At 42.6% G+C, this 16,940-nt stretch overlaps 1 protein-coding gene across 2 annotated transcripts; it reads right to left on the reverse strand.

Moving 5' to 3' along the window:
• Nucleotides 1-172: 172 nt before the first annotated feature.
• LOC311256106 (transmembrane protein 87A) lies at nt 173-16,413 on the reverse strand. 2 transcript variants are annotated; one of them, XM_084350931.1, is made up of 21 exons: nt 16,199-16,413; nt 14,069-14,141; nt 13,807-13,904; nt 13,552-13,671; nt 13,367-13,417; nt 12,837-12,905; nt 12,608-12,667; nt 12,144-12,285; nt 11,493-11,554; nt 11,158-11,341; nt 10,974-11,073; nt 10,791-10,884; nt 10,026-10,096; nt 8,471-8,577; nt 8,325-8,383; nt 7,759-7,862; nt 7,589-7,662; nt 6,988-7,049; nt 5,668-5,720; nt 5,520-5,550; nt 173-1,108 (listed from the first exon to the last, which is right to left on the reverse strand). In XM_084350931.1, the coding sequence occupies exons 1-21, from the start codon at nt 16,334-16,336 to the stop codon at nt 1,067-1,069; spliced, it is 1,794 nt and encodes a 597-aa protein (XP_084207057.1). In that variant the 5' UTR covers nt 16,337-16,413; the 3' UTR covers nt 173-1,066. The 2 variants fall into 2 exon arrangements, with proteins under 2 accessions (XP_084207057.1, XP_084207056.1); XM_084350930.1 differs by lacking the exon at nt 10,026-10,096 and adding an exon at nt 10,606-10,685.
• Between the last annotated feature and the right edge of the window lie 527 nt (nt 16,414-16,940).

Here is a 16,940-nt window from a genome sequence, read left to right on the forward strand (position 1 = left end):
GATACTGTGTGCGGGGATGTACGAGTTACGGAGAGAGCATTGTCTTTATCTGCATGCTGCTGTGTTTATCTGTGTGTTTCTGTGTTTATCTGTGTTTCTGTGCTGAACTGGCTGTGGAAACTAAAGATGTCTGAATCTAAAGTGACGTGAAAGACAAAGAATAAAACCAGGATAGTATTTCACCAACGATGCTCTAAATCATAACTGACTTTAATTTTTCAGATGAAGCAAAACTGTAGTTTCTCTTGCAATGATTTCTTTACAGACACAAACAAAAAGTAAAACAAAGAAGTTAAATTAAAACACACACAGTCTGCGTAAAATCATCTGCGTGTGAACAGCTTTAATGATCCAAAGCTGGAAACGAGACGGATCCAAAACCAAAAACTACCTTCAACAACAAACCTCACAGCTCCAAAAAGTAATAAAGTACATTTTTTATCCACATCCATGATTTTATCTTTCAGATTCACAACTTTGGTCTTTACAGGTTGAAAGGATCCAAATAAAAACCCGCTCAGTCAGCAGGTTCGTGGTTAATCAGCCGATGTAGAAAAAAAACAAAACAGCGACAGGAAGAGCTGAAACAGTGAAAACACAAACTGTCTGAGGAGGCTGGAAATCACACCTCACATGTAAACGGTGAAAAGGCAAAACGAGCAGCTCTGTAGCAGAGAAACCTCATCAACATCAAATTTGTCAAAATATACTGTAAATATATAGAATATAAATACAAACAGGCAATAAAAATAAAAAGGCTCCGTGTGCCGCTGTGATCGATATTACTCCCAGTGTATATACAATCAAGGCTTACGAAGCTCATAAATCCAGGGATTGAATCACAAGCCGACACCACCACCTCGTAAAGCAAACACTCGCTCCGCTCTGCGTTCCCTCTTTCATCCATCAGTCCGTCTTTCCCTCCTCACATGTGCATTTAAATCAGTCCTCCTTCTCTTTTACTCCACCTTTTTTAAACTGATATTAATCTGTATTATTCATCCGTACGAGTCCTCAACCTCCTCCACGCCGCCTCCACTCATCCGTCCTTCCTTCCTCTTCAGCTTTACTCCATCTTGGACATCTCAAACTTAGTCGTCATCGTTTCCTGCAACAAGAAAACAAACAATCATACTGAGTCACTTTCTGTCTTAACTGATCATTTCATCATTTTGATTTTGGTTGTTTGTAAGAAACGTGACAGAAATAATCTCAGAAATGAAGAAAGAGGCTCCTTTCTCGTCTCCACACAGCCGACCAATCAGTGAGACATGATCTTTGTAAACACGATCATGATAAATAATCTAAACTGTGATCTTTATTCTCAGTTCTGTAGACTTTAGCCAGACTTGAAATTGCAAATGGATTTCTCATTTTCCACCTTTTAAACACAATATTTTCTCACCCACCATGTTGCTAGCTACGACTCAAGTTGCATTGTTTACAATATATATGATAGAATATAATTTTCCTGTCAGCATAGCCATGTAGTTGTAGTTGGCTATGCCGCTCTATCGGTTTGTTCACGTAGCTCAGATCTGCTGGTCGATGAGGTTATGTGAGGTTTGAAAACAGAAGAGGACATTAAAAACTGCGACCTCTGTGTGAGTAAACTGGCCCCTTAATGTCAGGAGAGTTCAGGAGTTAAGATGTTTATAGGGAGGATACAACTATCAGTGAATTATCTGTAATCTGTTTTGCCAGGGGAATCTGTTTAGAGCGCCTTCACGTCAATAAGATTATCAATATTTGGCACCAGTGCATTGAAAATCCTTTTGCAAGAGGAAGCTACACTATATATTGCTGTGTGGAGATCTGGCCTCATAGTCACGGCCCGTCTGCCCCTCAGATTTTAAACCGGACCAACACTGCAGCCTGTTTGGATTCACACTGTAATGTCATAGAAATTGTTCACTGAAATGTATTTCGTGAGGAGAGGAGGACTGTTCACTGTCCTCAGACGGTTTCATGCATCGTCTCAGTATTTTTTCTGACTTTCTTCATCTCCTCCCCTCCATCTCCTCCTCTCAGTGAGGAGGCCAGCATTGTTAGGATGATTCCTTTTGTTGCAGACATGACGGATGAAAATCACAAACGGACGAGTGCCAGAAGAGATCACAGCTGACATGAAGAGGCCAATTTGTCCAGTTTTAACAAGAAGCCTGGTCAATAGGAAAAGCTACAGAAGAAAGCTGAACCATTTTTAAAATGTCGAGGAGCGCTTTCTTTTCTTTCCTCATGTGCGTCATTTCTGGTTATTTAATTACATGAAAGTCCGGCTAACAAAGTGCAGGACGAGGGGACGGTACACGGAGGAAAAGCACTGAGTGGCGCAGGGAGGAGGTTTTTTTCGGGCCAAACTGGAAGTTGGCTTTGTCGTGGTTGACTCGACAAAAAGCCAACCGCCTTTTTAGAAATGTGAACGCTGTCAGATTTTATGTCACAGAAGAAAACACTAGAAAATCTCTTAGTTTGCGTTCACCACAGACCTCATTTCATGCACCAGAAAACTCATTGACTTTGAGACGTGGGAACTGGAAGTGTTTGGATCGTACCTCCTTAAAAACTAACTTGACACTAATTCCTTTTTTAAATCATGAATGTTTAATATCAGCTGGTTCTGGTCCTGGTCCATCATGTTTATTGTAACCACAGTTCTTTGAATTTCACGGAGAAAATTAAATTAGTTTTTTTTTTTATTCCTCTTGGCCAAAAAATATCTGTGAAAAATTGGTGGTCTTGTCTCGTAGTCCAAGTACAAACCAACATGTTTTTCAGTCCATACTCCCCCACAGATGCACTATTTCCTCCCGCTTGAGCAACAGTTGCTAAAAAACTGAGCCAGAATAAATGTTAGCCAAGTATATTTCTGCAAAAACCACAGATAAGTTCACACTGAACATTTCTTTATGTCGCTACTTTACGTTTATTTAGTTTGAATTTTCTATTTCTCACAACGCTGTGCTCCTGCTCTGCTTCGGTTTAGACACAAAATCACTTGTTTAGAGAGAAAACGATCATAGTTTGGCCGATATAATGGCAGGTTTTGGCTGGAAATGTCTCCAAGTGTCCTTAAAAATATCTAGTGGTGTGACTCCAACTCCGGTCGTCCGTTTGGCAAACTTCTTGACTTGTAATAACCTCCACCATCACCTGCACCTCCTGATGTGAAAGGTAGCTAATAATCATACAATGTGAACGTGATATGCCACCAAGTCAACCTCGGACGTATCTGTGGTTTGCAGAAACGTTCTGTTAAGGAGACCGGGCTGTAAAAACTACAGTGTCCAGCTGTTTTGGTCGAAATAACTGAGCTTTTCAAAAACCACCCGATGTGCAGAGTGACTGAGAGAAGGGCAGGGAAAGTCAGAAAGTACTGAGAGATGGTCTGTCTTGGTCTTTTCTATTCCCTGACTGCACAGAGCCGGCGCAGAGAGGCCATGTGTGAGAGTGGAGGGCATCTAAAGTTCAATGAATCAAAAAAAAAGTACTTTCAGCCTGCAATACAACGCATAAAGTACATGCGAGGGGATTTAACAAACCCTCCTTGATCATTAGGAATTACATAATTTGTCATAATCAGGATAATTGGCAGGTTAACATTTCTGCACGATTTGCCTCCTAAATAACAAGAGGCCATTACATAATCTGCCGTGAGGACGTGAACAGTGAGGAGTTAAAGCTATTAATTCCCCTTAATTTCCTCCTCTAATAAGGCAGATTCATTACATTGTTAGTATTCGCTGCAAACAGCCTGCAGTTTAAAACATGAAACCATCGATGTGACAGACAAATTAAATGTGCTGCAGCCTTTAATTACTACGAGTTCACCTGAAGGAAGCAGCATTTTAATCTCAGCCAATCAAAACATTTATCTATTCCTTCCTTCCTTCCTCACCAGAGAGACTATAAAGGACACTCCAGGGTGCAAGTACTTAATATTTTCTATGTATTTTAATATCTCTCAGTGTGCATACAGCAGCTTACATAAGACATTGATTTTTACATAAGAGGCACTTTGTTGATTGCTGGGTCACTTTAAGAGGTTCAGGCTGGAGATCAAACAGTAAATAATCTGGAAAATGTTGGTGACCGTCACAAAAACTGGTCCAGAAAAACAACAATAATATGATAAATGACACGATTATGATGAATAATAAACACATAATGTCTGATGAAACAGCTCTTTATGCTTCACGTCAGATAAATGATCAACGTTTTACTGTTTTTGTTTATTTTTGTGTTTATTAATGATCGTCATTAGTGGCTGTAACACACACACACACACACACACACACACACACACACACACACACACACACCACCTCACACACGTCACTGTCACATTGTTCTGCTCGCCATGACAACGGAGAAGAGGATAAACAACGGTGTGATGTAACCCTGGCAACAGCTGCTCTCAGCAGATTATCTGCTGCCCTCTGCTGATCAGAGTCAGAACAACAAATATGATGAACAAGTGTGTGTGTGTGTGTGTGTTTGTGTGTGTGTGTGTGTGTGTCTCCTGCAGACATATAGAAATCCTGTGTGAAGAGATTGTGTTTGTCTTAGTAGAACAAAAAAATGATTAAAAATTCTCTTTTTAGCTTTTAAAGTGCCGAATATTTAGGTTAACCACAAGTTCTTATGTGTTGAGGGTTCGTACAGCTTGTTACGTTTACAGGTGGATCTCCTGTCTGCAGGTTGTGCACTACACCTTCAGCTCTCCGAAGCCATTTTTTAACTGACTGTAATTAAAATCACCACCCGTCATGTTGCTATAAGGATAACATCCACCTGTTCCCTCGTAGCTAACGAGCAGGTACAACACTTAGCTCTCTACCTTCAGTATGCATGCACACACTATGTCACAGCTCAGAGAGCACTCAGTGGGATAAAGTGGAAAAAACGCTCTCTTTTCATCTCGGCACCTGTGTAAGTCGATCCAGCTCTGGTGAGATGTCAGGAGCCGAAAACCAAATATGATGACAGGACCGTTTTATTTAAAATCTTCGAAAATTGGTTTTAATGATCAAATTAAATTCAAATTCAAGCATCTTGCTAACCTTGAAAATAAAATGGTTAAAATAACTGTACGAGAACTCTGAACGAACTTTGCTTTTATTTAAGTCTGCTAGTTTTCTTTTAGTTTAAAGGAGATTATTTTAGTCAAAACACAAAAAAGTCTCGTAAGAATCAGAAACTTTGTTCTTCTGCACATCTGAACTGCTTTTACTTGTCTTCAGCTGCTATTATTTTCAGGATAGATAATTAAGGAGATATTTTTAGATATAATATGTGATGTAATGTATGAATCCGTCGACAGTTGAGGCCATGTTGTCCTGCACGACTGATACGTTCAAAACTAATTGACATTAATCTTTTTCCTCGGGTGCTGTAAATCTACTCGACCCTGAAATAATCTAAATTCTGAACGAGGATCTGTGAAGTTTAATCTCGTCTTACTGTCTGAATCAATTACATCATAGTTTAGTGATGAAGTGAGGAAACCGATGACTCACCTCATCAGAGTCCAGCAGGGGGGGCAGGGCGCTGCGAGGAGGAGAAGAAGACTTTCAGCATCAGATTTTAAATAATATTAATTTATGATCAGCTCTGATACGTGACATCATCAGTCAACGTGACGACTTCATGCCGATGATGACTTACACGTCTGCCATCGATGACGGGATGTTCTCTTCGACCCATTTCAGATCTTCATCCTGGAAAATCAACACAGCTGAGTTTAGATGATATTATGTATTTATTCTTTCGTATTTCCACAAGTTTAAAGACATTATTGAACCATTTAAATGACATGAAAGGTCATTTTGTTGCGTTCAGTGTGGATAAAACCGACTGCTGGATATCTGAACTCTACCTGTTGATGCTGACAGAGAAAACTGTGAACACAGTTGAGATCTGTCGTCACAATTAAGTTTAAGTTTTTTGAGCCAAAATCACTGACAAGTCCAAGTCCAAGTCCAATCGAGTCGTCCTGACTGACTGTTTCGATAACTTGCAACATGACTTGACAGAAAAGACAACATGATGACTCAAATGTCTTGTCTGTGTTTATTTTATAAAATAAAATAAACACTTTTTCTTCTTTAAAAAAAAAAAATAGAAAACAAAAAAAACATGAGCTTTAATAAATGTGTTTGTTTTTGTTTGACTATATTGAAATATCATTAACTATAATACAAATTCAATTAATTGTCATACTTTTTGAACAGGCTCAATACATTTGCTGATATTATAATTATTAGACAGATACTAATACTTTTCTCTTTCTCTGTATAAAGACTGGATAGTGAAACTAAGACTGCAGGATCTCGGGGGGTAAAAGTGACTCGACTCGGGACTTAATTTGACTTATCTTCTCTTGTAAACTTGAAGTATGGAAATCTGGAGCTTCGTTCTCTGGAACAATCTTCAGACTGATCTTAACCTCCAGAAGATTGTACCACTGAAAGATTTAAAAGCTACGGTGAAATCTATCGAGTCCATGACGTCTGTGTGCAAATATTTCATCTGATTATTTTTTTAAAATGTCTTTTTCTGTACTTTCCCATCTTCTGAATCTTATTAGCATAACATTAGCTGTCAGGCTAGTAGCTGAGCCAAAGGGTTCAACGAACTGAGAGACGACTTTATCTCCAGTCGTATCTGAAGTTTGTCTTATTTACAGAGCAGTTTCCATCACATAGAAATCTAATGGTATCTAATGATTAAAGCAATAACAGGAAACAGAGTTTGTGAAAAACCTCAAATACATTAAAATATAAATTAATGGTCTTAATGTTTTTTTTTCTTTGTTTCCTTTTCATTTTTCCATGCGAGGTGTCTACAATCAGAAATGAATGGACTCTAGTGGAACGACCGCTGACAGATAACATGTCATCAAAGTTGTTTTCTAAGAACACGTGAAAAACATTTTGGTTTTTATTTGTCTGACAGCTGAAGTGAGAACATTTCACCATCACTCACCACTTTGTTGGCTTTTGCTGAACCGTTGGTCTCGTTCTTCATGCCCCTCATCTTCATCCCCTCTGCAGACACACGAGATGAAAAACATACGGAGGTGAGGACGTCATAAACACAACTCGACGCGTGTTTCACTGAAAGCTGATCATTTAGGTCGACCACGCACATCGCTTCAACACGCTATGCTCCATTCTCCTGTTGGCTATAACATGGTTTAACATCTTCTAGTCTAAATTTATCAGAATAAAGTACAAACACATGCAGAAGTAACTAAATAATGTATGTTGCAGGTAAGAATCCATCTTACACTAAGTGGCATTTTTAACAGATGAAGGAAGCAAAGTTTTTATGTTTAATTTATAATCCCCTCAATATTTTAACAACTGGCTGAGAGGCAGCTGTTAGAAATAAGCCAGTGATGGTGAGGAGGGTGTCTCTAACTAACTAACTAACTAACTAACCAACTCACTGAGAAGTTAAATAAAGACATAAATAAATAGGAGGCACTGAGGACGATAGAGAGATGAGACAGGAAGGGAACGAAGAAGGCAACAAGTAGAAAGAGAAGAGCGAGGAAGGGAAGGAGGGAGTGAAGGTTTCTGACCGAAAGCCTCGTTCATCATCGGCTCCTTCTCCTCCTCCTCACTTTCTTCATCCAACAGAGGACTGAAGGCGTATCTGACAAACACACAGAGATAAACTGCATTCATGTTACAGTTACAAAGAGACAAACTGTCAAAGACAAACAGCCCTGACATCCCCCCCTCCCCTTACCTCTGGTTATTGGCTGACGGTCGCCATAGGAACATGATGACCAATAGGATGGTGGAGAACAAGAAGCGCCAGAACGCGTCATCTATCCACAGCTCCCTCCAGTCCTACAGAGAGAGAGACATTTTTAATGAAAACACTTCAAAAGCACTCAAACGTCTTCATTTACTGGAAGAAAAAAAAAAAAGACAGAAGATGAAAAAACGCTCTATCTTCTCCTCCGCTGGACTGAAAATCCTCCTGACAGGATTTAGAGAATAAACCAGAACACTCAGTTAAAAATGTAGAAGTAGATGGGAGTCATTGAAATACCCCGACCAAAGGTGATAGAGTATTATGAGCAGATCATAAATATAACACTTCACTTTATCCTCGAGTCCAAGTGGACGTTTGTGGCAAGTTTGAAGAAATTTCCTCAAAGTCTTCCTGAGATATCGAGTGTGACACGAGACACGAATCAATAAAACTAAAACAAATAAAACTATTAAATGCAGGAGGAGTTGGGACATGAGGTGAGATGAGTTCTGCTCGCAGTTTAAACTAAACCATCTGAAACCTGCAGCACTCACCGACTGACATTTGGACATCTTGAAGGTCTTGGTGGTCCAAATGATGAAGATGACCGACGCTGAAACACAAACATGTACGAAGCTTTAATGACTTGAAATGTGCTTCGAGCAAAACGTTAAACACAAGCAGGACTTTTTCTTCGTACCTATGACGGCGAAGATGAGCGTGTTGGTGAAGTGTCTGTAGAGAGAGAGCTTCACCACGTTCCTCCTCAGCCTCAGCAGCTTCATCGTCTGAGCCAGACTCACGAAGATGTGACGGCACGGTCAAGGAAACGTCAACAAAAGCAAACAGTCTGTCCAGTTTAAGATCAATGTATCAGATCCTGACTGATTTATGTACAAGGCCACATATTTACTGTCCCACACAAGTTTGTGTTTGCACAACAGGTGTGACGGATCCAAGACGGATCATTTCAAATGTTCTCGGTCTGGTTGTTGATGATTTGAGGTGAACGAGCTCCATCAGTCTGAATGTTCAGTGGCAGATCTATTTTAAATTAGGGATGTCCCGACGAGCCTCAGAGGATCACGGCGAGAAATATTTTAGGTTTTTAGGTTTTGTACGTCGTAATGCTTTTTTCCCTTTCGTTCCCTCTGAGACGCGTTATCATGGATCCAACCCAAGTTTCCACAAGAGCCCGGTTGTGTTCTTCATGCGAGACTCACACTGTGAAGTCACACAGCAGCTCTGGTCCGTCCTCTCAGAGGGTTTTGAGTTTTTTCATTGATTTAACAAGAGCAGCATCTTCACTCTCAAACTGTAGGTGGCAGCAGACACCTCTAAAGTCAGGTTGCGATCTGACTTTACACAAGATGAGGAGGAAGAAGAAGAAGAGGAAGAAGAAGGAGAAGGAGGAGGAGGAGAAGAAGGAGAAGGAGGAAAAGAAGAAGAAGAAGAAGAAGAAGGAGGAGAAGGAGGAGGAGATGCAGAAGGAGGAGGAGAAGGAGGAGGAGAAGAAGAAGAAGAAGAAGAAGAAGAAGAAGAAGGAGGAGGAGAAGGAGGGGAAGAAGAAGGAGGAGGAGGAGAAGGAGAAGGAGAGGAGAAGAAGAAGAAGAAGGAGGAGGAGAAGGAGAAGAAGAAGAAGAAGAAGAAGGAGGAGGAGAAGAAGAATTAGAAGACAAAGAAGAAGAAGAAGAAGAAGAAGAAGAAGAAGAAGAAGGAGGAGGAGAAGAAGAAGAAGAAGGAGGAGGAGAAGAAGAAGAAGAATTAGAAGAAGAAGAAGAAGAATTAGAAGAAGAAGAAGAAGAAGAAGAAGAAGAAGAAGAAGAAGAAGGAGGAGGAAGAACCGATTCTTTGGTACTTCAAGTGTTTCTGTTTTATACGAAATTATACGATATCTGCGTTCGATAGTTCTGACGGCACGAAGCTGTTAAAAAAAGAGTTTTTTTACTTTTTGATGTGTTCAGTGACTTTTTCTGTACCAACGATGTGATTCTCAACCTTTTTCCTCCACGTTATTGTAAAAGTTATTGGTACATCTTTGCTCATTACGTCGTACCTTTCTAACCCTCAGGTTATTAAACATGCGTCCCTAATTACACTGTTTATAGATAAACTGAATCACATACACTGAGTGCACGGGGTTTCTGTCGGACGCTGACTACACGTGTGGACGAACAAAGCAGAAAAAGAGAAAAAGTGAGAGAGAAAACACATTTTCTGCAGTACTAAAAAGGGGGGGAGATGCAGTAGCGGATATCCACCAGCAGAGGGTAGAGTCGAGCACAGCCAGAGGAATAGCAGCCAGGAGAACTACATCATCTTCAGCCTAGAGACAAAGAAAAGGATAACAGAAGAAGAAAGGGTGAAAGATAAACAGGAGGACGTGGGAGGGAAGAGGGTGAAGGAAACGATAGAGAGGACGAAGAGGAGGAAGAAGAAGAAGAAGAAGAAGAAGTGTGGGGAGCAACCAGAGGGAGGAAGAGAAGGAGAGGAGAACAGAAATGCTGACACAGCGTAACCACTCAGGTCAGTCAGCAGCTGCAGGTAACACTAGCAAGTTTGTTTTACACAGCTGGGTGCACCAGGTGGGCGGGGTTTACCCGTCTGTCAAACAGGGTTAGTTAGTCTGATGTGGTGAAACCCTCAGAACCAACAAACACAGACAGACACAACACAACCAGAACCAGAACCAGAACCAGACAGACAGACAGACAGACAGACAGACAGACAGACCCTATTTGGCTTAGCTCAGCACTAACAGCCGGCTCTGTCAGCTGGTGTGTGTGTGTGTGTGTGTGTGTGTGTGTGTGTGTGTGTGTGTACATGTTAAAGGATATCCACCAGACAACACAGGAGTCAGTGAAGGCCAGAACTATGTCACACAAAAGTCTACTGCTGGTGTTGTCGCCTCGATCCTGGAGAGAGAGACACGTTAGACAGACACACACACACACACACACACACACGCAGATGCAGACGCACACTCAAAGATACACTGTGTGTGTGTGAGTGTGACTCACAGTGTTGACTCGTAGGATCCCCTCGACGATGGAGAAGATCAAGTAAAGCAGACCGACACCAACGACTCTGTGGAGCAGCGCACCGAGTCTGGGCCTGACGGACGGACGGACACGACATCACGTCGACTGAATTACTGCCATCGACACAGTTTGTGTAAAACTGAGAAGTAGAGGAGGACTTACTTGACGATGCCGTATCCCAGACTGGCGATGATCACCAGCACCCGGGCCAGAGTCCTCTTCACGGCAGAGAGCACCTCAGCGAACACCACCGCCCCCTGGACTGCAGGAGGACACATGACAACGTATCATCACCTGACCTTCATCTCGGTCACAGCAGGAGAATCACCTGTGCGTCTTCAGCTACCTGACAGGCCTTCGTATCTGATGCTCTGGAACTCGGCGTAGTAAACAGCTTTCTCCAACATGCCCAGGAAGATGACGCCTCCGATCCAGAACTGGATCCTGAGCAGATCCCTCCAGTAACACGCGGACAGAACCAACCACAGCACCGCCAGCAGCACGTACACGATGCACATCACCATGTAGAACTGGAGACAGACAGGAAGTCGGACGGATCAACATGTTGTTGTTTGTTCTTTTCTTTACATTTGTTGACAACGACAGAAATATAAAGTTACACCAGAGGTCAGAAACTGTGTGTGTGTGTGTGTGTGTGTGTGTGTGTGTGTGTGTTCTTACCACCATCAGAGGCCATTCAGAGGCTGAGATGAAGTCGTGCGGACCGTTCATGCTGATCTGCACTGGAAACACAAACAGACGCCGTCAGGTCGACTGCAACACGAACGTAGCTGCTGAGGCCACATCATTATGAGTTTGTCTTCAGGAGGTCCAGAGCCGATTCTTAGGATCAGGACCGGGCTGATCCAGACACCGTTTACCAGTTCTAGAAGTACATTTTTGTGTGTTTGCTCCAGGTTCTGCATGTCACTTTTTAAAACCGCCCTGCTGTGACCCAACACATATTTTTAGGGTCTGAAATGTCTGGAAACATATTTTCATACAAAGGTTTTTCCAGGAACTCCTAAATGATCTGACCGCTGTATCTTTTGTTCTGTGTCGTTTAAACTTTAACCGTTATTTAATGGTTTTAATCATTTCACTCTCACACTCTCCACGCACTCATCAGTCTAACACATTAAAACGTACCGACTGAGTTTAATAAAGGCTTATTGTGCACTGAGCGGCTGTATCTTGTCGTAAAAGTTGGATAATAATCATTTTAAAAAAACAAGCTGGGGTGAACCAACAAGGATTAACTGTGTGTGTGTGTGTGTGTGTGTGTGTGTGTGTGTGTGACTGTGTGGTGGTTAATGTGTGAGTGTGACTGACGCTGTAGACTCCAGGGTTGAGGAGGGGTCGCCGGGTCGCTGGCTCGGCCCTTGTCTTTGATTTCTCTGATGTTCAGGATGAACATGTACGGTCCGTCCTCCCAGCTCTCCGCCACGGCGTCGAAGTACGGATGAGCCGCCTTCTGAGAGAACAAGGAGAAGAGTGCGGACATCGTTAGTCACATTCAGGGTTTATTGTGGTTTTGAAACGTTGCTGACGAGGAGGAAATGGAGTGAAGTTCTGCTGCTTCAGGTTGAACGGGGCCAGACACGAGGACGAGCAGAGAAGTGAAAATGTCCCCTGACATGAAATTGCCGGCTCGGCGTATATCTATAATCCCAGACCTGTCTGTATCCTGGGATTCAAACCTCCCGGTCACGAGCTCATCTCGCCTCTCAGCCTGCTGTCATAAGCACGTTTAACTAATCCAAACAGACGGACCGACTGGACCCGACCCGACTGACCTCTTTAGCTGCAGCGTCTCTTGTTTCTGCTGAAGCTCCGTCCTTCGGTGGCGCAGCAGCCTGAAACACAAGAGGAGAAAATCATGTTCAGATATCTAATAATGTAACATCCAACTCCACCTCATTGATCCAATGACTTCAGCTACTGCTTCGTGTTCTGCTTCGTGTTCTGCTTCGTGTTCTGCTTCGTGTTCTGCTTCATGCTGTGTGAGTGGGTCGATGTTCACACCTTTGGTTTGGGAGGCGCCACCTCTCTCCTCCTCCTCGTCCCGTGGTCTGACGTCTTCACTGTAGTCGGCTGAAAAACAAACGGTTGATTTTAAGACATTTATAAGAGATAAAGAATAAAAACATTTTAACTGTAAACAAACGTCTTCATTAAACTAATAAACACGGCGGTTCTTTCACTGAATCCTGCTGCTGTGATGAGAACAGATAGAAAAATTCTTCAGAGTTCAAGAACCGTTTTCATCCGAGCTGCAGAATCCGGTCGAACCCGACGAGCCAGAATGTGAGAGAACAAAAGACCGGAGCCTCAGTGAGATCACAGAACGGGCCTGAGGGCCTGAAAGAATACCTGTGGTCTGGAGGTTTAACACCTGCTGGATTTATTACAGTTCACCTGTGAGACACTTCAGGTGGAGCTGCAGCAGTCACAAGTGTTTCTTCAAAAACATGGCGACTTGTCGGTGCTACGTGGGGAGCAACATGAGCTGTGATTGGTCAGTCTGGGCTGGACAACAGGAAGTTGTTTCTCACCTGCAGCTGCGGCAGTTCTGTCAGTCGTGTCTTCAAGACGTCCAGTCCGAACTGTGTCGTAAAACAAACGCACCCACTTTAGACATACAGTCAGCAACATACACTCACTTCATTACTCATGTGTTTGCACTGTGTGTTAATGTATACACTGTGTGTGTGTGTGTGTGTGTGTGTGTGTGAGTCACCATGTCCGGCTTCATCTGTGGCGTGCAGACGAAGTCAGGATACTGATGGAAGACGTAGTGTCCACTCCCTCCTCCTGGTCTGACCTTCATGGAGTTGAAGTAACTGGCAGCCCTCGACGCCTGAAGACGAACAGACAGATAATAAAACAACGTGAGAATCCAGAACCCAAAGGTACCGACCGACCCAGAGAGCGCTTGGGTCGAGGATCTGAACGGTTACAGAACTGAGGCGAGAGGAAAAGGAGTTTGTCTCACGTCGAGGCCGAAGACTTCATCGTAGCAGTGCGAGTTCCTCAGATACCAGGACACGCTGAGCTGGACAGGTGACGAGGCGTTACAGGTGTCTGAAGCCCCTGAGACACACACACACACACACACACACACACACACACACACACACACACACACACACACACACACACACACACACACACACACACACACACAGATCAGATTAACGACCCTGCAGCAGGACTGTCGGGTGTGACGTGGCAGCAGAAGGGCGTCGCTGACTGACCTTTGAGGTGGATGGAGCTGCCGTTGAACAAAGTTTTGGCGAAGTAGAAAAAGTTCTGCTTCTTCAGAATCTCCTGAAACAAACAGAAACAAAAACAGCTGATCAAACTGAAAAGAAAACAACTTTTAGATGCTCGAAATGCATCATGACACCTGAGAGACGGAGCTGTTTGTGTTCTGAACCTGCTGGTTTACTGATTATTACATGAAATAAGAAGGAAATCAGTTTGTTTTAACCTTCATGCTTCATTTTCACAGATTTCTTGTATTTTCTTTTGTCCGTATTCTGAACTACATCAGAATTAATGAAGGAGCTTCATGGTTTTGTGCAGGAAGCTGAACACTAATAAAGTAATTAATCTTCTACGCATGTTACGATGACGAGATGTTTAAAATGTCCGGTCCAGTTCAGTCAGAGCGGCGCCTCCTTGGTGAAATCTCTGCTTTGTGTGGCTTAATGGAGATTGTTGATGTATTGTTGACACACGAGCAACGAGTCAGAGAACCAACAGAGCCGAGCTTCCTCTTCAACTGCAAACCCACAAACCCCGAACTGTTTCTGAGAAGAACGATGGTCCGAGTGTTTCAGCGGACGGAGTCCTGTCTGCTGGTTTATTGATTCATTTGTTATCCGAACAGAAATAATTAGTTTCAGGTCCTGATGAAGATCCAGCCGCCTGAAATTAAAGTTAAGTACAAGAAGATAAATATGTAGTCTGGAAAATGTTATATTTTCTCATTTCTAAATTGGAGGACGGGGAAATAAATCTGCACGTCGTCTCTAGATTAAATAAAAATGGGCTCCGAGGCCGCCGCTCTCTCTCTGTGGGCCTGTTGAGATCAATCAGTTTCTCCAGCAGGCGAGAACACGTCACACACAGACCTTTTCACTTTCACCCTCCACGACTGCAAACTACTGACAAAAACCTAAAACCTGACAGACAATTATATCTCATGACATGTTTGAATATCTCTCTTTGTTTTGGCGGATAAGTAACAAGAAACATCAGTGCAAAGTCCCAAAAGAGTCTCAGTATATAAAGGATGACATTAAAAGTGAGATATGAAAAAAAAGAAATGATTTCCTGTTGATGATTCAGTTTCGCCCACGTCACAACCACCACATACAACTTCTGTTAGTGTCTATCACAATTCAGACTTCAGCCCAAAAGCTTATTTTTGTAATAATTGATAAAAATGTCTGTTATAGTCCATATGAAGCATTTTAAAGTCCTTTAGTTTAATTAGATTTTCACTGTTGTGACCGAGGAGAAGATAATGATCAAAATAACTGCTGATTGATATTCTGTCAATCAAGTTATCGATTAAAGGTTCAATATGGAAGAATTTTAGTTGAAAACGATTAAAAAGAAATGACATAAATTATCCACAGAAACATGGAGAAATAACAGTTGTGAGTTTATGATGTTCATGTTTTATACCACAGGGATATTTACTGAAGTTAGCATGCTAACCAGCTAGCAGTGGAGCTTTGGCTCGCCAACACTTCCCCGGTGTTTTAAGCTAACTAGCTAACATCGGCTAGTTAGCAGTAACTATGTTGACCCTGGTGATACGCTGCCCCCTGTTGGTTCTGGTGGCCACTTCTTACATATTGCACCTTTAACGGACAGATCTTTTCATGCGATGATGACAAACATTCAGAATTAATCTGTTATGAATATAAAAATGAAACATAAAGACAACTGTGCTACTTCTAGATCAAAAACTAGTGTTTAGCCACAGAGCAGAACAGAACAGAGCAGAACAGAACAGGTGTTCCCAGGTTAGTTTTCCATTCAGCAGCATGAGTGGTTCAGTGTGATGAACAGCTCATCACTGGACTCGTTCCTGCGGGATCTCATTTGTTTTTCGGTCCGCTGATTTCACTGAGCTGTGTGTCACTTGTGTGATTAGCTAGCTAACGTTGTTTACATGTTTCTGACGCAGCTCAGTGAGCGACCAGCCGCAGTGTGTCAGAGCCGCAGTCAGTTCAGCACGTAAACCTCATCAAACCCACACAAGACCTCCTGCAGCTTCCAGTCTGACCCGTTTAGCAAGTGAAACTATCAGCTAACCCACAAACACGACATCCAATCTGTCAGCTCGCTGCTACAATCAGGAAACTCACACTGTCCACGTTCAGGATCCATTTTCCCGGTTCTGATACGGCACTGACCGGCCCACTCAGCCCCATCAGTACCAGCAGGAGCAGCGCCGAGGACCAGAGTCCCTTCCCGGTCCGACCCAGACCCGCGGTGCTCGCCATTAGAGCCAGGAGGAAAAAGAAACCTGCAACTGCAAAGCATCCGCGACAACTCACAACAAGCTGGACACTTCCTGCTTCCGGGTGACGTTACAGGGCAGCGGTGATGCCTTCAGGGAGCGTCGGAAGTTTAACAATTAATTGTGAATGTGTTGCTTTTTCATTAAAAAAACAAAACAAAACACAACACATATGTGTTATTATTAACACTGAAGAATATGGAGTTGTAGTTTCTAACTATGACCACGAGAGATCAGCTGTTAGGTCATCGGTTATTGCTTCAGTTTGGTCACTTTGATTTATTTTGAAAGCATTGACAGGAAGTGGTACTATTCTACCACGTCTAGCTTGACGTAGATGAATGTAGTTCCGCATTGTGGCCACTAGAGGGCAGTGAACAACCTGTCAGCTCGCGGTCTGTAGCTACTTTATCTTTTTACTTTGCCTCGTGTTTCTGTTTATGATCCACTTTATATCGCGTGCTAAGCTTTGAATTGTCTTATTACAAGGTACCATACAAATACAGTCGCCCTGCATTTCCCCCAGAAACTAAAGAAGAAGAAACAGCTGTTTAAGGTGAGAGAGTTCGCACATTAGTTGCGTGTTT

The sequence above is a fragment of the Pagrus pagrus genome (genome assembly GCF_965226575.1).
Source record: "Pagrus pagrus genome assembly, chromosome: 4".
Classification (NCBI taxonomy): Eukaryota; Metazoa; Chordata; class Actinopteri; order Spariformes; family Sparidae; genus Pagrus; species Pagrus pagrus.

Excerpts from the sequence above, each read along its gene's own strand:
- LOC311256106 (XM_084350930.1), bottom strand. The coding sequence starts at position 16,336 with ATGGCGAGCACCGCGGGTCTGGGTCGGACCGGGAAGGGACTCTGGTCC. Across the intron at positions 14,142-16,198 it reads GGATCCTGAACGTGGACAGT|GAGATTCTGAAGAAGCAGAA; the intron begins GTGAGTTTCCTG and ends TGTTTGTTTCAG. Across the intron at positions 12,286-12,607 it reads GAGACGCTGCAGCTAAAGAG|AAGGCGGCTCATCCGTACTT; the intron begins GTCAGTCGGGTC and ends TTGTTCTCTCAG.